This window comes from Pan troglodytes, chromosome 1 (genome assembly GCF_028858775.2).
Source record: "Pan troglodytes isolate AG18354 chromosome 1, NHGRI_mPanTro3-v2.0_pri, whole genome shotgun sequence".
Taxonomy (NCBI): Eukaryota; Metazoa; Chordata; class Mammalia; order Primates; family Hominidae; genus Pan; species Pan troglodytes.
The window spans coordinates 15,809,365-15,830,429 of record NC_072398.2 but is presented as its reverse complement, the minus strand read 5'-3'; the positions used below and the strand labels follow the sequence as shown (position 1 = coordinate 15,830,429).

General features: G+C 40.9%; 1 protein-coding gene across 1 annotated transcript in view; it reads left to right on the top strand.

Annotated features, from left to right (window-relative positions):
- The window catches only part of MAP3K21 (mitogen-activated protein kinase kinase kinase 21), a 58,523-nt gene that overhangs the window by 33,535 nt on the left and 3,923 nt on the right, over window positions 1-21,065 (top strand). The window contains exons 5-9 of the mRNA XM_003308821.6: window positions 746-986; window positions 11,892-12,014; window positions 15,762-15,912; window positions 16,276-16,373; window positions 18,772-19,551. Coding sequence (XP_003308869.3) covers window positions 746-986; window positions 11,892-12,014; window positions 15,762-15,912; window positions 16,276-16,373; window positions 18,772-19,551 — 1,393 coding nt within the window. The remainder of the gene's footprint in view (window positions 1-745; window positions 987-11,891; window positions 12,015-15,761; window positions 15,913-16,275; window positions 16,374-18,771; window positions 19,552-21,065) is intronic.

The window sequence follows — 21,065 nt, the reverse complement described above, 5'->3', positions numbered from 1 at the left end:
CAGTATCATAAGAGAGGAACTTTTGTTAGCTAACTCCTGAGATGTGTAATGAAGTGATAATTTCCAGGTATCAGTGGGATCTGAAAAGTTCTTTGTATACAGAATATATTTTCCTTTGGCTTGCAATTTTAGAGGTGGCTTCATTTTCATTTCCAGCAGGTCTTCAACAGACTCCTAACACCTTAGCTTGATTTTCTCCCTTACTCTCTCCACCAAGATGTTTTATTCCTTAAGCAAAGTTGTAAATACCCTAAAGAAATTCTAAGTCGTCTGAACTGCAGTCTTGTGTAACTAAAATAATTATGCTTTAATTAATTGAGCTTGAACTTTTGGCTTTATTTTGAAATGGGTCATTCACATCTGCACTTTGTTGCCCTGTGTTAATGCATATTTTATGTGTCAGGTGAGAGATGAAGAGGGAGAAATGTTAAAAACCAAGTGTAGAAAATTTATGATGCCTCTTTTAGGATCATAAAACTAACAGAGGAGACTGGCGTTTGTGCAGAGGCCTGGGCTTTTCATCATAATCCACTGAAAAGGTTTCGGCTTGGATTGTCCTGACTGCAAAGACCTTGGTCCCATGAGGACCTGAGTGACTAGGGCTTGAGCAGAGGAAGAGGGAATTTCAGCTTCTCCTTGTGCACAGGAGGAGCCCGTGGCCGAGGGGTCGCCAGTGTAGTGTAATAGACGGAATTCCCTTCTTCCTGCTGGGAATGATTCCGGTGGGTGTGAATCTTTGTCGCAGGAGCTGCGATCCCGGGAAGAGGAGCTGACTCGGGCGGCTCTGCAGCAGAAGTCTCAGGAGGAGCTGCTAAAGCGGCGTGAGCAGCAGCTGGCAGAGCGCGAGATCGACGTGCTGGAGCGGGAACTTAACATTCTGATATTCCAGCTAAACCAGGAGAAGCCCAAGGTAAAGAAGAGGAAGGGCAAGTTTAAGAGAAGTCGTTTAAAGCTCAAAGATGGACATCGAATCAGTTTACCTTCAGGTATGATCTTGTTTTTATGTTTTTGAAAGATTTTTGTGTGTCCTCCTTTTAATCAGTTTTCTTTGTTCATCAGAACCAGGAAAGAGATAGGGAAGTAAGTTTGTAAAACAGTGAATGAATGAGTATCTTCAGTTGTAGGCTTAGATTCATGGTTCTAATGTAATGGCCTAATGAGATTCCATGTAGGAAACAGCATTAGGAGCACGTGGTAGTCACAGCACACGAGGATCTAACCCTCAGCGTACTTTCATACTGATGGATTAACTGATTGACTCCTTTTGAAATTGAAGCAGAACCATTTTTTAGCTGAGCGTACTGAGCCAATGTCATGTGGCATTGTGAAGATGCAAAACAACGAAACTGTTAATATTTCATCATTACGTTCATTGCTTCCACAAGGATCTAGGATGTCATCTGGTATCTGGGACACTGATATTGTTGTCAGCACTTTCAACAAAATATATCAAGTACCCTGAGGTACTTTCCCATGAAGGTTTAAAATCCTTCAGACACAAAAATCACCCAGTAAATCTAGGGAAGCTTTTTTAAACATTGTGATAACAACATACAAGGATTACTAAATCATTTTAGTAATGTGTTAGGAGAAACTAAAGGGAATAGAAAATATATCAATCAATCAATACATATAGATATTATTGACTGATAATCAAAATATATCGATCAATATAGCAGACATAGCTTGATTCACTAAATTAAGTTCTTTAATATTATATATTCTACTTGTTGTAAGGAAAAAACAAATACCTCCATGGTATTTTGTGATTCTTTCTAGTACCAGAGCAGGATGATGACAGAGCAATGCAGACTTCACTTTTATAGAATCTGTATGAAATATCTCTATGTCTATGTCTATACCTGCCTATGTGTTATATGTATTATATATTAGAGTGCTCGGACGGATTCTAGTGTTTCCTAAGATGTTTGTTAATGGCATGGTAATTTGATTTAAAGTGCAACAGTGACGGTTTTGTTTTATGTCGAGTGTGTATAAATTGTCTTATAAAATATGTATTGTGAAACACTGGAAAGCTTGCAGAATCCTGTGACTAATTTAGGTTATTGCAGATGTCCTCAGTTGATCAGAAAATTGCTAGTATGACATCTGGGTGCAGTGGCTCATGCCTGTAATCACAGCACTTTGGTAGGCTGAGGTGGGTGGATCACCTTCGGTCAGGAGTTCAAGACTACTCTGGCCAACATGGTGAAACCCCCTCTGTCTCTATGAAAAATACAAAAAGTAGTCGGGCGTGGTGGCAGGTGCCTGTAATCCCAGCTACTCAGGAGGCTGAAGTGGGAGAATCACTTGAACCTGGGAGGTGGAGGGTGCAGTGACCCGAGATCACACCATTGCACTCCAGCCTGGGTGACAAGAGCGAAACTCTGTCTCAAAAAAAAAAAAAAAAAAAAAGAAAGAAGACTGGGCATGGTGGCTCATGCCTGTAATCCTAGCACTTTGGGAGGCTGAAGTGGACGGGTTGCCTGAGATCTGGAGTTCGAGACCAGACTGGGCAACACAGTGAAAGCTTGTCTCTACTAAAATACAAAAAAAAAAAAAAAAAAAAAAAAAAAAAAAAATTAGCTGGGCATGGGGGCAGGTGCCTGTAATCCCAGCTACTTGGGAGGCTGAGGCAGGGGAATCTCTTGAACCTGGGAGCTGGAAGTTGCAGTGAACCGAAATTGTGCCATGGCACTCCAGCCTGGGCAACAGAATGAGACTCTGTCTCAAAAAAAAAGAGAAAAAAAGAAAAGTGCTAGTATGAGGTGGTCATCATGAGAGTCCAGTATATGTTATTGATTATTTGGTTTGATGGGGTGAGAATAGACTGTGGATCCTTATCACTTTTACCTTCAACCTCTCTGGGGTTGGGTGTCGGGGGAAGGTCCTTTTCCAGGCTCTCTTCTGATGTTTTCTCTTAGCTGGAGTGTTGCTTGCAGGGTCACTGACTGGTCTGTCTTATGTGTCAGTCAGCCACAGAGAATAGACTATTTATTTATGATGAGGCTTCTGCCTTCACACATAGATGAAAGAAAAATCCAGAGGTGCACTAGATGTGAGTTTTCTTCTCCATTTTTCAGTTATGTCAGTTTTCTTCTAGCTGTGATTTGATTGTGTTATCCAAATTAATATTTATTGTTTCCCTTGGGAAACTTTGGGGAAGGTGGAAAGGATTAAGAAGCTGATGGAAGGGGAAGTAAATTTGGGATAAAAAACGAAAATCATTCCAATGATTCTTTCCTCTTCAGTGGTAAAATGATTAAATCAAAATCTTAGCATTCCTGAGGTCAGATTTTCAGTCTTGCTTTTCTTCTCAAATGTTCCTTGGCTAATACCCTGAGTTTATTCAAAGCAGATTGAATATTATTTGACTATTTTTACCAGAGTTTTTTAAAAATTCCTGTATTGTATTATACAGCTTTTCTTTTCCTGAGAAAGAGAGGAGACATTTTAGTTACACATTTATTTACTTTTTGGCACTTAATGAAAGATTCCAGTTAAAACATAACCAAGAAATCTACTGCTATAATCCTGACCCATCACCAAGGAATGAGATTTGGTTTCTGGAATTTTTAGCATGACAGTTACCTCCTCTGCCCACAAGATGGCACTACATTATCATCTTAATATTAATAATACTGGTACCAATATGGAAATTTCGATTAGAATGCTCCAACCCTAAACACACACACATGCACACATATTTACTTGTACAATATCCTAGAATGGGACAGACATCCAAAAACGGAAATGATAACTATAAAAATAATTATTTTTTTCTTGAAGAATTCTGCTTAGTATAGAAGAGAAAGCAAGCATGTGTAACTTAAAATCAAGGGAGTTAGTTGCATTCAATATTATCTGCTAGAAAATTCTTTGAGTTAGTATTGTTTAATAGGGGAAACAATTCAGGACATGGGCCTAGGCAAAAATTTTATGACTAAGACTTCAAAAGCTCAGGCAACAAAAAACAAAAAGAGACAATTGGGACTATATTAAACCAAAAAGCTTCTGCACAGCAAAGGAAACAATCAACAGAGTGAAGAGACAACCTGTAGAATGGGAGAAGATATTAGTCAACTATTCATCTGACAAGGGACTAGCGCAGAATATACAAAGAACTTGACGCCCCGTCCGGGAGGGAGGTGGGGGGTCAGCCCCCCGCCCGGCCAGCCGCCCCGACCGGGAGGTGGGGGGCGCCTCTGCCCGGCTGCCCCTACTGGGAAGTGAGGAGCCCCTCTGCCCGGCCACCACCCCGTCTGGGAGGTGTACCCAACAGCTCATTGAGAACGGGCCATGATGACAATGGCGGTTTTGTGGATTAGAAAAGGGGGCAAGGTGGGGAAAAGATTGAGAAATCGGATGGTTGCCGTGTCTGTGTAGAAAGAAGTAGACATGAGAGACTTTTCATTTTGCTCTGTACTAAGAAAAATTCTTCTGCCTGGGGATCCTGTTGATCTATGACCTTACCCCCAACCCTGTGCTCTCTGAAACATGTGCTGTGTCCACTCAGGGTTAAATGGATTAAGGGCGGTGCAAGATGTGCTTTGTTAAACAGATGCTTGAAGGCAGCATGCTCCTTAAGAGTCATCACCACTCCCTAATCTCAAGTACCCAGGGACACAAACACTGCGGAAGGCCGCAGGGTCCTCTGCCTAGGAAAACCAGAGACCTTTGTTCACTTGTTTATCTGCTGACCTTCCCTCCACTATTGTCCTATGACCCTGCCAAATCCCCCTCTGCGAGAAACACCCAAGAATGATCCATAAAAAAACAAAAAACAAAAAAGAAAAACAAAAAAAAAACACCCCAGCCCCAAACTCCTTGGGGAGACGTAATAGTTTCGGTTGGGGATTGATGCGTTTCTGGTTGTATGAAGGATAGTTGTATTATGTTAGGCGTAAATATGACCTTATTATTGTATTTATTTGAAGATTATGGGCTGGGTGCAGTGGGTCACGCCTGTAATCCCAGCACTTTGGGAGGCTGAGGTGGACAGGTCACTTAAGGTCCGGTGTTTGAGACCAGCCTGGCCAACATGGTGAAGCCCTGTCTCTACTAAAAATACAAAAAAAAAAATTAGCTGGGTGAGGTGGCAGCCACCTGTAATCCCAGCTACTCAGGAGGCTGAGGTGGGAGGATTGCTTGAACCCGGGAGGTGGAGGTTGCAGTGAGCTAAGATCATGCCACTACACTCTTGCCTGGGCAACAGAGTGAGGCTCCGTCTCAAAATAAATAAATAAATAAATAAATAAAATAAAAGATTAAAAAAAAAAAGAACTTGAATAACTCAACGGCAAAACCACAAATAATTTGATTTAAAATTGGGCAAAGGAACTGAATAGACATTTCTCAAAAGAAGACATAAAAATGGCCAGCAAGCATATGAAAAAATGCTTAGCATCGCTAATCCTCAGGGAAATGCTAATGAAAATCATAGCGAGCTAGCTCACCTTAGTTAGAATGGCTGTTATCAAAGAGACGAAAAATAGTAAATATTGATGAGGATGTGGAGAAAAGGGAACTCTTACACACATTCTCTTGTAATTTTGTCTTTGAGAATTATTGCTGATCATTTAAAATCTTATGGCTATCTATAGCTAGTGGAAGTGTAAGTTAGTACAGCCATTGTGGAAAACAGTATGGAGGTCTCTCAAAAAAAACCTAAAAATAGAACTACTAAATGATCCAGGAATTCCACTACCAGGTATTTACTCAAAGGAAAGGAAATCTGTATATCAAAGGGATGTCTGCAATCCCATGTTAATGGCAACACTATGGCGAAGATAAGGAATCAATGTAAGTGTCCATCAATGGATGAATGAATTAAGAAAATGTGGTGTGTTTACCTGATGGAACACTATTCAGCCATAAAAAAGAATAAAATTGTATCTTTTATGGCAACATGGATGAGCCTGGATGACATTATGTTAAGTGAAGTAAGTCAGGCACAAGAAAATAAATACTGCATGTTCTCACATATATGTGGGAGTGAAAAAAAATGGAGCCCATGGAAATAGAGAGTAGAATTGTGGTTATTGGGGTGGGAAGAGCTTGAGGGGAGGAGAGGTTGCAGAGAGGTTAGTTAATGGATACCAAATTACAGCTTGGTAGGAGGAATGAGTTCTAGTATTCTGCAATACTGTGGGGTGAATATGGTTAACTATAATTTATTGTATATTTTCAAAAAGCCAGAAGAGAGGATATTGAATGTTCACAACACAAAAAAATGATCAATACCCAGAGTAATACGTATGCTAATTACTCGGACTTGATCATTATATATTGTAAACAAGTACCAAAGTATCACTCTGTACCCCATAAATATGTATAATTTTTATGGGTCAACAAAAATATGAAGAGAAACAAATTCTAATACTGTTAAATGGCATACTGTTGAGGGAGAAACATCTGATAAGTGGTAGATGGAACAGCGATGCTGTCCTTTCATGGAGTTACCAACTTCTTGAACTCCTTTTGCAGGATTTTTCCCTATGCATAATAAGCTTAGAGAATTTCTCCAAAACATATTCTAGAGTCCTCCAAGCTGACCTTTACTATTTGTGCCTGCAGATCTTTCAAAAATTTGATATTAAATATGAATCATTATATTCTCTTATAACTTTGTCCTCGAGAATTACTGCTGATCATTTTTAATCTTATGGGTATTTATAGCTATGGTGATTTAGTGATAGAAACCTCAAAAGTGATTTTTTTTTCCTCCTGGAATTTCTTCATGGCTGGCTACCAAATAAGGAGGATTAATGCTTAGAAAGTAAGACAGTAATAATCTAGGATAATAATTTTAAAACAATACTTTGTGATTATGTAGTATTTTTCTTGGAATTTGCAAGAGAAAAAAGCATGGTCACAGTGCATCTTTTTATTTTGTGAGTACTCTATATTGATTGCTCCTTCTGTTTATGTTTACTTTTAACTGAAGTTGTGTTTTTTGGACACGTTAATACAAGACAAAAGCTTTAAAGGCTCCAAAAGTTGGTATGTCGCTAAAGCAGTGGCATTCTAACTTTGATTGCTTCAGAAGTGTCCAAAGCCTGCAAAAACCATCTACCTCACAGGTATGCGAGTGAGTAGAAGGGTGGATGCGAGAGAGCATATAACCTCACCTGGATTCTTTAGAGAATACATTGCTTTTCACCTGCAAATGGAAACCTCCCACTGAGGCAATTAGCTTTGTTAGTGAAATGTTCATATTGCCAGCAAAAATACTAGGATAGGTTTTACTCAAGCCTGTGATTGAACTATAGCTGCTATGACCGGGCATCTTGAGAACCATTATTCTAGTGAGTACAAAGAAAATCTGAGCACAGGCCACAGGCATTTTAACAATTCAGCTTTAGTTTTCCTAAATGTTTAGCTGGCACAGACTCAACCTTTCCCTGCTTGAAAGGGACAAGGATGTTTATGATAAAGAATGTTGGCTGGGTGTAGTGGCTCACACCTGTAATCCCAGCACTTTGGGAGGCCAAGGTGGGCAGATCACCTGAGGTCAGGAGTTCGAGACCAGCCTGGCCAACATGGAGAAACCCCATCTCTATTAAAAGTACAAAAATTAGACAGGCGTGGTGGCAGGCGCCTGTAATCCCAGCTACTCAGGAGGCTGAAGCCGGAGAATTGTTTGAACTCAAGAGGCGAGGTTGCAGTGAGCTGAGATCTCGCCACTGCACTCCAGCCTGGGTGACAAGAGCAAGACTCCATCTCAAAAAAAAAAAAAAAAAGAATGTTTTCTTTCTGTTTACAACATAAAGTATGCTTTTTAAGTGGAAGTATTTAGGTGTTTTTGGAAGGTTGGAAGCACTCTGAATCTTAGGTGTTGTTAAAATGCAGCCTTGTATCTTTGCTGCTCTCACCCGTGGCTTTCCACGTGTTCCATGTTGGTTTCCTGATCTGTGCTTAGTATTTATTGTCCCATCATTTGTTCCAAATAACTTGTCAATCAGATCGTATGGCTTGGTTCTTGGCTTTCTTCTGCTATTGACAAGAGGGCTCCTCTTGCTGTAAAAGTTCTCAGAGCATTTGTTTCTATCGTGTTGTAACAATCAGGTGGCTAGCTGAACATTTATAAATGACTTTGGTCTAAACTGTTTCCTTTCTATGGTTAAGACTTTTTTTTCTTTGACCACCTCTTTCCCCCAACTACCACCATCTAGTCTAGTCAATTTTTTACCTCAACTGCTCTGCCCTGGTCAAGTCTTTCAAAAGGAATGACTTGGGGCTAGGTGCAGTGACTCACGCCTGTCATCCCAAGCACTTTCGGAGGCCAAGGCGGGTGGATTGCTTGAGCCCAGGAGTTCAAGACCAGCCTGGGCAACATGGTGAAACCCCATTTCTACAAAAATATACAAAAATTAGCTGGGCATAGTGGTGCATGCCTGTAGTACCAGCTACTCAGAAGGCTGAGGCCGGAAAATTGCTTGAGCCAGGGGAGGTCAAGGCTGCAGTGGACTGAGATTGCACCACTGCACTCCAGCCTGGACAACAGAGTGAAATCTTGGCTTAAAAAAAAAAAGTATGACTCGGCAGATGGAGGAGCCTCCCATTTGGCCTTTCCTTTCCGTTTGGTTTGTCTTCCAAATCTCCTCCAGCCTGCTGTGTATTCCTCAGCAACTCACTTCAAGCACCAGCCTGATCCTGTAGATGAACCCTGCATAACTGTCTCCGTCAACAAACACCTGAGGATCTGCTGTGTCCCCAATACTAGGGGTGATGATAAAATGTATATGCAGTCTGTGCACTCATGTTTCCCACAGAGAAAGTATTCATTCAGCAAAGTTTTCTAAGTACCTGTAATGTGCAAGGCACTGTGCCAGTCTGAAGTCATGGAGACTGTCATGGTCGCTGCCCATAGAGCACTTAACCTTATATTGAGGGAGGGGGCAGAACTTAAGCTAAGAATTCAATACTTATTTGCTTTCTATAATCATTAGCTGCTGTGAGGGAAAAGTCACATGACAGTGACTAGTGCAGAGATATAACCTGGTCTAAGGTGATCATAGAAGGCTTCCTAACAGAGTTCGAAACCAGCCTGGGCAACACGGTGAAACCCTGTCTCTAGTAAAATACAAAAAAAAAAAAAATTAGCCAGGTGTGGTGGTGTGCACCTGTAATCTCAGCTACTCAGGAGGCTGAGGCAGGAGGATTGCTTGAACCCGGGAGGTGGAGGTTGCAGTGTGCCGAGATCACGCCATTGCACTGCAGCCTGGGCGACAGAGCAAGACTCCATCTCCAAAAAAAGAAGTAACATTTAAATTGAGACGTGATATGGGAATTTACCAAATACAGAAGACGAAGAAAGAGAATAGGCTGAGAGCACATGCGAAGGAAACTTGGTTTCTTCCAGGAATTGAAAAAAGTTCAGTGTGGTTTGAACGGGGCTCAGCACACTGACCTATGGGCCCAATCTCACCTCTACCTGCTTTGTACAGCCAAGAGCTCAGAATGGTTTTTACACTTTTAAATGCTTGAAAAAAATCAAAGAGGAAGAAGAATGCTTCATTGCACCTGACATGATATGAAACTGATATGAAATTTCAATATCCATAAAGATCATTTTACTGGGACGCATTCATCTTTGTGTTGACTGTGGCTGCTTTCTCTCACATCAGCAGAGTCAGGCAGTTGTTACAGAGACTGTGCGGCTCACAGAGCCTAAAATGGGGCATTTTGCAGAAGAAGTATGCTGACCCCTCTTCCAGGCTGTGACGAGTGAGAGGACAATAGGGCAAGATGAGGCTGGAGCAGAAAGAAGAACTCAGACTCAGGTTTGCAGGGACTTCCAGAATGTGTTACAGTTTTAATCTATAACTTAAGAATCATGAGAGGCCTTTGAAGGATTTTAAGCAGGGGAATGACATGTCAGTCAGGCATATTAAAAATGCATCTGGCTGCTGTGAAGTGGACTTGGGGGGCCAAATGTGGATGCAGGAAGATGGACACAAGGCATTGTAGCAGGCTAGATATGACATGGTGATGGCCATGCAGATGGAGAGAACAAAAGGAAAAAAACATTTATTGAGCATTTATTATGTCCCAACCTCTGTGGTAAGTACTTTTTATACTTCTTTGCACTGAATTTTTCATAGCAGTCCTGTGAAATAGGAATAATTAGTTCTTTTCCATTTTTGTCAGTAAAGATACTGAGACTTCAAGACCTTAAGTTACTTTCTTGAAATTCATATGTCTGTGGTAGAAATGGGATTCAGATCCAAGTTTGCTAACTCCATAACCTGGAATATAAATTTCTCTACTGCAGAAAAATATATAGCACAGAATTTACCTGATATTTTGTGCTTGGTGGATATGTAGGGTAACAGAAAAGACAATATCAAGAAAAGTATTCAGATTTCTAGTATGAATAATTGGATAGCTGTCTTTGCCTACCAACTTCCAAATCCTCTTCATCTCAAATAGCAGTTCATTCATTAAAGTTCTTTAAAGTATAACTTCCAAAAAGGTAAGTTATAGGTCTCTTGCAAATATGAAATGAACATATGTCAAAGATTTTTATTAAACTCATTAATCATTGAGGAATCAGGTAGAACCAGTTCAAATGAGAATTCGAGGAGTGAGATATTTATGGGCAAATTAATAGAGGAATGCAGGATTAGATTGCTGGGTTAAACGCAGACCTGGTTGATGTCTAATATGGCAATAAACCATTTGGGATTGTCTTTTTCTCCAGACAGAAGTTATTTGCATCATCACCAGACAAAATCTACAAGTTAACCTCTGCTCTTACCTAGTTATAAAAATAACTCAGTCCATAGAAAAGCAATCAATCAAAGGTTAAGCTCAGCTCTGCACTGAAAGAATATCCAGTAATGTCTTTTACCTCCTTCCAAGTTGTTAATGATTTTCCTGATAGTTTATAAAGTTTCCCCAGACACACCCCTCTTTCCTCTGGTAATATTGCTTTCTCTTCCATATGAACCTATAGATCTTGGTATATCTCTACCTTATTACAGTTGGATAATAAGAGCCAGCATTTGTAGAATGCCTAGAGCACAAAATGCTTTTAATTTACATTTTCTGTTTTATTCACCACCACAACCACCATGTGAAATATTGTTGTTCACTTTAGCAGGTGAAGAAACAGGCTCAGAGCAGTTCCTTACTGGTTTGAGGTCCATAGCGTGTTATGTTATGAGAACCAGGACTCATTTAAATCCAGGGCCATTTCAATTTAATTTTATTTATTTATTTGTGTATTTATTTGAGACAGAGTCTCACTCTGTTGCCCAGGCTGGAGTGCAGTGGCACAATCTCAGCTCACTGTACCCTCCACCTCCCAGGTTCAAGTGATTCTCCTGTCTCAGCCTTCTGAGTAGCTGGGATTACAGATGTGTGCCACCATGCCGGCTAATTTTTGTGTTTTTAGTAGAGATGGGGTTTTGCCATGTTGGCCAGGCTGGTCTCGAACGTCTAGCCTCAAGTGATCTGCCCACCTCAGCCTCCCAAAGTATTGGGATTTCAGGCATGAGCCACCGTGCTCAGACTTAATTTTAACTATCTCAGACTGAATGCAGATAACTCTTTTTTCCCAGGTTATAAATTCTTCAATGATCTGTGGCTTTCATATTTTCGTGTGTGTGTGTGTGTGTGTGTGTGTGTGTGTGTGTGTGTGACTATATCCAACATATAAGCTCTGATTCATTATTTGTGTGACTATATCCAACATATAAGCTCAGAATCATTATTTATTGACTTGAACCCCGAGAAGTAAGAAACCAATATAAGAAATCGATCCTGCAATATACTTTGCAGTTAGGGTCTGACCATTTTTGTTTTTATTGCTGTGTGCTAAATACATGGCTATGAAGATAACGGAAAACCATGAAATATCAGTTCTCCCTTTTTGCCTCCAACAGATTTCCAGCACAAGATAACCGTGCAGGCCTCTCCCAACTTGGACAAACGGCGGAGCCTGAACAGCAGCAGTTCCAGTCCCCCGAGCAGCCCCACAATGATGCCCCGACTCCGAGCCATACAGTGTGAGCTTTCTGCACTGCCACGGGGGCTCCTGTGTTGACCTCTCTCCTTTCACTTGACTTGGATTCAAATTGAGCAGATGTGTTTTCATAGCAGGTTGTAGATGAGTGTAGGACATTTCATAGGTGCCACAACTATTTGAGAAACAAAACTTGAGCATAGGTTCCTTAGTCTAATTTTCTTCTACTCACAAAAAATGAGTTTTAGATGCTATGCAGTTGGTGATGCGACCTGGCCCCGGAGTAGAAAGTGAAACACCACATCTCGAGACATTCTGTTAAACACTTGCACGCAACGTTAGCATAACCTAATTCTATCATCAGCCATTTGTGTCAGGGTACTTTGAAAAATGAAATCAGGAATTCAGGATTACTTCTGTTTCTTTCTTTGTTTCGTGAGGGGAAAAAAGTTTTGCTTTTCAGGATTTAACTTTAATTCACTTTAGGTTTGACCAACCTAATACTTAAAAATTCCTTGTAGTGTTTTGGTTTTAGAACAAGCATTCATCCTGAAGGAGACAGTACAGACAGCTGATTCGCCTGGCACCTTTGCATTGTGAGAGTTTCAGTTAGGCTATGAATCAGAATGTAGCGGATGAAATAAAATTACTAATTTTTTTCAAAGGTGAGTCCAAATAAACCCCTAAAAGTAGGCTAAGCAAAAGAAGAATGTGATTAATGCGTATGTCTGTAAGTAATGTGGTAATTAGCCTAAGTCTGTGTTAAACCATTCATTTGGATCCTCTCCTTCCTCCACCAAACTTAATTCCCTGCTGTTTACTCATCCTTATTTGGAGAAAAAAAAAATCCAAAAGAAAATTTTGTCTAATGAGGCTTGCATGGAATCTCATTTTTTTTTTTCCTCTTTTGATAATGAAAACCTTGGCACCAGCAGAGATTTCTTTTGCAAGTTCTCGGACACCAGGATCCCCACAGAGAAACTGGATCTAAATGAGGCTGTAGCTTTAGAGCTTAAAGGGCTGTCATTTATTATAACTGATTTGGTTTTCTGAGAATGCATTTTGCATAAAACCGTACCTCAAACCTTGCCTTTGCCTAGGCAAAGGCCTAATTAACAGAGAGAGAAAGGCTCCCAGGCTGGTCTCCCAGCTCCACGAAGGGATGAGCAGATGGGACACCGTGCCACCCCTGCTTTTGCCTGGCCACTCCTCTGCCCTCTTTCCTGTGTCTTCACCTTCTGCTCTGGGGAAAACCACCTCACAGAAGCCAGGAAGTGGTACTGGGAAGGCCTGGCTGGGCCCAAGATGTGTACCAGTTAAAGTAAATAATTTGGGACTTCAAATGAATTCCAACCCTCCAAAGTTGAAATGCAGCCAGCTTAGGGAGGCGCATCCTTGGCGCTCCTTCTCAGAAGTAACATGGTGGAAAGGTTCTAATCGAGACAGTCCACACAGGGCCAGCTTTGTGTGTGGCAGCTGTTGGCTCAAGTTCTCCAGCCTGGATGTTGCTCATCTTCATTGTGACCCTGGGTGCTCCAAGGATGCCTCTTGTCTTCATGTGTGTGCACACCCCCATTCAATTCTGACAGCCTCATTGAGTGGACCCTTTTATGATCCCCAAGTGCGGGACAAGAAGTTACCATTAACCTGACCCAAGTTGGTAGCTACTAACTGGTGAAGCTGGATTCAGACACATCTGAGTGTAGATTTCACCGTCCGTTTCCGGCCTCTTAGTACAGGAAAAGTTCAATCAATGTGGAAACAAAAGAGAAACCAGAGGAGCAAATCAAGAGGGGAAGGAAAGTAGGAAGGGACGAAGGTGAGGAGACTAAAGCCGAGAGTGTAGATAGCTCTGGGAGTGTAGATCAGTCAGTCAGTCATATAGCCGAGATGAACTTGGGTGTAATAACCCCCAGCTGAAAGCTTTTCCGGTTCTGCTGCCCTCACTTAAATGAAAACTGCTGATCCGTTTATCTGTCATTCTACTGTAAAACTCTTCTAATAAAAAGAATGAACAGCTGATTCAAGATTGTTACACATGCACACGTACATTTAGGCGTGCATCTACGTTTTTTTTTTTTGAAATGGAGTCTCACTCTGTTGCCTAGGCCGGAGTGGTGCCATCTCGGCTCACTGCAACCTCCGCCTCCTGAGTTCAAGTGATTCTCCTGCCTCAGCCTCCCGAGTAGCTGGGATTACAGGTGCCCGCCACCACACCCGGCTAATTTTTGTATTTTTAGTAGAGACGGGGTTTCACCACTTTGGCCAGGCTGGTCTCGATCTCCTGACCTCATGATCCACCCGCCTTGGCCTCCTGAAGTGCTGGGATTACAGGCGTGAGCCATCGCACCCGGCCTAAGCACATTCATATGCACAGACACGTGTATATACACACATATATGTGTATTCTAAAATTTGGAAAATATTGAAACACATGTAAGTAACCAAACATCATCCACAATGTGTCCAGTTTTACAAAGTGATATAAAGGAGTTAAATTTCCCTCTACATAGCAATCCTCTCTATTAAATTTAAACACTTTAGTAAGTTTGGTATCTGTGTTTAGTAACTTCTCCTCTGTGTATGTATGTGTGTATATACAGGCATCTATAAACACATAATTTTTAATGAAAATGTATTTATTATATGTAATATTAAATATAATATAAACATTATGTATCATCTGTACCTCATTTTTATTATGGTCACAGAGTATTCCATTGTATATCATAATATTTCAAACTGTTTTTAGAACATCTAGTATGTTTCAGATATTTTTCCCCTAAGTGTGTAGTAATAATAGCAATTTTCCCCAGTGATTTCCAAATCCCTTTTTTTTGTTGAAACGGAGTCTTGCACTGTCACCTGGGCTGGAGTGTAGTGGCGCGATCTCAGATCACTGCAACTTCTGCCGCCTGGGTTCAAGCAATTCTCCTGCCTCAGCCTCCTGAGTAGCTGGGATTACAGGCGCCCGCCACCATGCCCAGTTAATTTTTTTGTATTTTTAGTGGAGACCGGGTTTCACCATGTTGGCCAGGCTGGTCTCGAAGTCCTGACCTTGTGTTTTGCCCGCCTCGGCCTCCCAAACTGCTGGGATTACAGGCGTGAGCCATGGCGCCTGGCCCCAAATCACTTTCAAGTGCACTTAAATTAGAGGGACAGCATCTTAGTGTTTAGCAAAATGTGGATATTAAAGAGGAATATACATCGTCCTGTGAGGTAGTGAAAAAAGCAAGACATGGAAAACTTAAATATTTTCAAGTTTTAAAAGGCAACCGTAAAAAGTGTTGTCATAACTGAGCAAAATTGTGATGACCAAAAAATAAAGAAATAAATTGTGAGGACTTATGAAAAATTAGTTGACATTACAATTTAAAAATATATGATGTTTGTGCCTCTAGGTCAAAACTTTAACTGATTTGGTTAAAAAATTAGAGTACTAAGTTCATTTTAAGTTACATGTTTAGTTTGGTGCTTTCCCCCCCAATTACGATGAAATCCTAATTGTTGCAAAATGCTAAATAAATAGATTAAAAAGTAATCAAATCTTTGCTGCTAATTTACCTCGAATTTGTATCTTTTCTGTTAACTTACTCCATTTTTCTTGATGTTTTTATGATCAGAGAAAGAAACTTACCAGAGATTGGGTGAAATAAATAATTTTCTCATTGTTTTCATGTTTTGAGTAAGGTAGTTTCACAACTGATATGATTCATTTAGCTTTTTTAACAAAGCCAATATTGGTTAATATGATTGTTGTGGTTAATATGGTTAATAATGTTCTCTTTAGTGACTTCAGATGAAAGCAATAAAACTTGGGGAAGGAACACAGTCTTTCGACAAGAAGAATTTGAGGATGTAAAAAGGAATTTTAAGAAAAAAGGTTGTACCTGGGGACCAAATTCCATTCAAATGAAAGATAGAACAGATTGCAAAGAAAGGTGCGTGTGTGGTATCTGGTGGTATTCATTGTGTAATATGACAAATCCATCCCTGTGTTAATATCACATCAGCCAGACTTTCAAAAAGCAAGTAAATTAATAGAGAGATTTATAAATATCAACAATTTTCTAGGATGAATTTATCATGCTAAATTAACTATTATTTAGTTAAGCAGTTAGAATATTTCTGAGATTTTTCCTGTCTCACTTTCAGGTATTATTTGTACTTTGTCAGCCCTTCAAAACTGAGTACAAATGTGTTCTCTTTACTACCTTAAAAATATTGTTGGTCTGTATCCACCAAAACCTAATTGGTGTGTTGTGTGCTTCTATCTTATGAAAAGAAACATTTTTCTCTTGTAGGATAAGACCTCTCTCCGATGGCAACAGTCCTTGGTCAACTATCTTAATAAAAAATCAGAAAACCATGCCCTTGGCTTCATTGTTTGTGGACCAGCCAGGTAAATGTGTTTCAGGAGGTAGGATTTGCTTGAGCAGTCCTTGGCATCTGATTGCGCTGAAGCTTTGCTTTTACAGTCTTACGTGGTCATTAAAGTAGCAGAGGGGAGATTAGCAAGTAATGGCATTTCTTATAGCTTTACTTAAATTCAGAAGTTATTTTCCGTCAAGTATTTATGGCAGGAAGTAATTAGGCTTCGCGTGGTTTTGGGAATTTGTAACTCTTCTTCCTTACCAGAAACATTATTATCATAATTAATTATGTAAAACCAAATCAATTTAGTATAGGAAATATTAGATGTAAAAATATAGACCCCCCTGAAAGTTCTGCTGAGATTAAGGGGTATGGCTTCTTGCTATAGTGCCACCTGTTGACATGATGAAATCCAATGAAACAGGTTAACTATGAAAAACACAAAAACTAGCCAGCGTGGTGGTGCTTGCTTGTAATCCCAGCTACTCAGGAGGCTGAGGCAAGAGAATCACTTGCACCTGGGAGCCAGAGGTGGCAGTGAGCCAAGATTGCGCCACTGCATGCCAGCCTGGACGATAGAGTGAATGAGACTCCATCTCTAGATAAATAAATAAATAAATAAGAAAAATGACTCCTTGGAGAGTTTTACACTGGAATTTCTATTTAATTTAAATGAATCATAATGATTTACTTTCAATATTCAATATTTGTATTCAGTATTCAGTATTAAAAGATTGAAGAGATGGAAATCATTGAAAAACTTCAAGCATGGTTACTAACACAGAAAATAAAATTGGTCTTTATACTTGACCATTTAGGCAGACTCTTTGGTACTTTGATCAAATTAAAGATGCCTTAGCAAGACATAATGTAAATGTATTGAATTGGTTATTGGTACTGTGCTCAATTTCACAAGCACCTTTGCACTCACTACCTGGGTTCAGCTTCTCCTTCTGAAGGTTCTCCTTTATGAAGGAAAAGGGAGCTTGGGTCAGCAACATCAGGGAGTGGAAGGAAAAAGAGGGTACCCCAAACAAAAGGCACCACAGGGAAGAGCACAGGGTTCTTTGGAGAAAGAAAGCTGGCACCCCAAATTGTCTACATCAGCAGTCCCCAACCTTTATGGCACCAGAGACCAGTTTCATGGAAGACAGTTTTTCCATGGACCAGTGGGGTAGGGATGGTTTCAGGATGATCCAAGCCCATTACATTTATTGTGCACTTTATTATTATTACATTGTAATTCATAATGAAATAATTCTACAACTCACCATAATGTAGAATCAGTGGGAGCCCTGAGCTTGTTTTCCTACAACTAGATGGTCCCATCTGGGAGTGATGGGAGACAGCAACAGATCATCAGATCCTAGATTCTCATAAGGAGCAACCTAGATCCCTTGTATGTGCAGTTCACAATGGGGTTCATGCTCCTATGAGAATCTAATGCTGCTGCTGAACTGACACAGGGCGGAGCTCAGGTGGTAATGTGAGCAATGGGCACTGGCTGTAAATGCAAAAGAAGCTTCACTCGCCCACCTGCTGCTCACTTCCTGCTGTGCAGCCTGGTTCCTAACAGGCCACGGTATCAGTCCATGGCCTGGGGTTCAGGGACCCTGGTCTAGATCATCAAGCATGTTTAGGTATACTAGGATGTAGTGTTGGAAAAAATTAGAGATGTTATTTGGAAATCAGATTAATGAGTTTGTTGTTTAATTATGCGCTGTCACTTTTGTGATAAGAATGTTAGCTTCCTCTTAAGCGGGTATAACTTGTAACCTTTGGGATTCTGTAACCTCTTGGGAGAATCTTCTATTTTAATGGTCCCCAAACTTCAGTAAAGGCTAGCTGAAACACAGACTGCTGGACTCCACTCTTCAGAATTTCTGATTCCATAGTCTGGGGTGGGCCAATAATTTACATTTCTACAAATTCCCAGGGGATGCAGATGCTGCCAGTCCAGGCCACACACTTTGAGAACTGCTGATCTGCTACAGAACAGTTAGTTTATACACAGGAAAGCTGTAGATAATGGAGCCTGATGCATGTATTTAGGTGAAGTGAGGAAAAGAGCACATTTGGTGACATATTTAGTGATTTTGTGCCTATGGTTGTGCGTTTTTGTGTTTTGATGACTGTTTCTACAATAGTGTCTATTATTGAAGCTGATGAAGAACAGCTTCCCGAAGCATAGGAAACAGCAGATGGCTAGCTTGCTGGTTCATCTGCAGGGAACCTGAAGTTGTAGGGCCCTAGACTCTTGCTGCATGGAGCCCTCCTGGATGAATCATTTGCAGAAATGAAAAGGGCTGCATGTGTTTTGATTTAAAATATGTATTTATTATATTTTAGCTTTATTTTACAATCTTGTTTAAATGACTCTTGCTGTAAAATGATACTACAGTGTATGTACTTATACCTTTATTTAGGGTCCTGTGAAGAGCCAAAACTTTCCCCTGATGGATTAGAACACAGAAAACCAAAACAAATAAAATTGCCTAGTCAGGCCTACATTGATCTACCTCTTGGGAAAGATGCTCAGAGAGAGAATCCTGCAGAAGCTGAAAGCTGGGAGGAGGCAGCCTCTGCGAATGCTGCCACAGTCTCCATTGAGATGACTCCTACAAATAGTCTGAGTAGATCCCCCCAGAGAAAGAAAACGGAGTCAGCTCTGTATGGGTGCACCGTCCTTCTGGCATCGGTGGCTCTGGGACTGGACCTCAGAGAGCTTCATAAAGCACAGGCTGCTGAAGAACCGTTGCCCAAGGAAGAGAAGAAGAAACGAGAGGGAATCTTCCAGCGGGCTTCCAAGTCCCGCAGAAGCGCCAGTCCTCCCACAAGGCTGCCATCCACCGGTGGGGAGGCCAGCAGCCCACCCTCCCTGCCACTGTCAAGTGCCCTGGGCATCCTCTCCACGCCTTCTCTCTCCACAAAGTGCCTGCTGCAGATGGACAGTGAAGATCCACTGGTGGACAGTGCACCTGTCACTTGTGACTCTGAGATGCTCACTCCGGATTTTTGTCCCACTGCCCCAGGAAGTGGTCGTGAGCCAGCCCTCATGCCAAGACTTGACACTGATTGTAGTGTATCAAGAAACTTGCCGTCTTCCTTCCTACAGCAGACATGTGGGAATGTACCTTACTGTGCTTCTTCAAAACATAGACCGTCACATCACAGACGGACCATGTCTGATGGAAATCCGACCCCAAGTAGGTTGCATTAATTAGGTAAAAGCATAAAACACTGCTGTAGAGATTAGTATGTGAAACAGTATGGATTTATGATTTTATCTTTTCCTGGTGATGACATTTAATAATTTGTTTTTACTGTTCATGTAGATCTTTGAACCTTACCCTTCTCTTATTTGATTTTAACTATGATTTGGATTCTGGGAAAAGTGTAATTGAATTTCAGTAACTGAAACCTATAATAGCATATCAAAGCAGAAAGAACGCATGGAGAATAACCACCCAGCCCCCTCACATTACGGGAAAGACAAGCCAGCTGCCCCAGTTAGAACCACGGATGAGTGGGAAGGCTGGAACTGAAACTGGCCTCTCGCCTCCCTGCGGGCCTTGTCTCCTCCACTGCTGTGCATGTCATTGCTCTGTTTCTGTTGGGACTGTGTGTAGCAGGTGATCAGCCTGCTAGGGCTGCCATAACAGAGTGCCACAGCATGGAGAGATGTTCAGCACAAACTCATTGTCCAGCAGTTCCGGAGGCTGGAAGTCAGATCAAGGTGTCTGCAGGATTGGTTCCTTCTGAGCTCAGCCTGGCTCCTTGACTTCTAGATGGCCGTTTTCTCCCTGTGTTCTCACACAGTCTTCACTCTGAGTGCATCTGTGTCCTAATCATCTGTGTCCTAATCTCTTTTTAGGACATCAGTCACATTGGATTAGGGCCCACCCTAATGACCTCATTTTACCTTAATCACCTCTGTACAGACCCTATTCCACATACAGTCACATCTGAGGGACTGAGGGTTAGGGCTTCTGCTTAGGAATTTTGTGGGGACACAGTTCACCCCATGACAGCAAGTATTACCCTGTTGATGTATGTTATACCAGACAGTTCCATGAGGTTTATGTCCAGATGTGGAATCTCTGAAAGAAAAGAAAATCAAATTTTTAAATAGTTTTTTAGTCTATTCAACAAGAAGGGCTTGGGCAGAAGGCAACCAGTGGTATTTCCACAGCACTTTATAGATGTTAAAGCACTTGGACATAAATTGTCTCTTAGTTTTTATGGCAACTCTATTATATGCAAGAGAATTCAAACTTACGGAAAATTAATGTTATTCAAGATCACACAATTAGGAAGTAGTGGTGTCAGAATTTAAACCCGGGATCCTTCTGCTGTATCACAGTGTCTCACTCCTCCTCACTGCGGTATTTTTTCCATTCCTAAAATTCAGTGAGTATTGATGTGACTGGATCATGCTATCATGTGCTAGAATGTACTCAGCTTTGAGATTTCTGGGGTTAAGTGGCACTGAAATACTGACATTTGAGGAGATAATATGGGTACTTTGGAAGAATGGGGGATTTTGAGTCATAGGACAAAAGTTCAAGTTCTAGTTGTACTATTTGGTAAGTTTGTGATGCTGGGAAAATTACGTAGACTGCTTCTTGTATGAATGTCTTAAAAAGCATTGTAGTGTCATGGTTAATAGTATGGAAGCTAGCTGGGCTCATATCTCTGCTTATATGCTGAGTGAATTTGG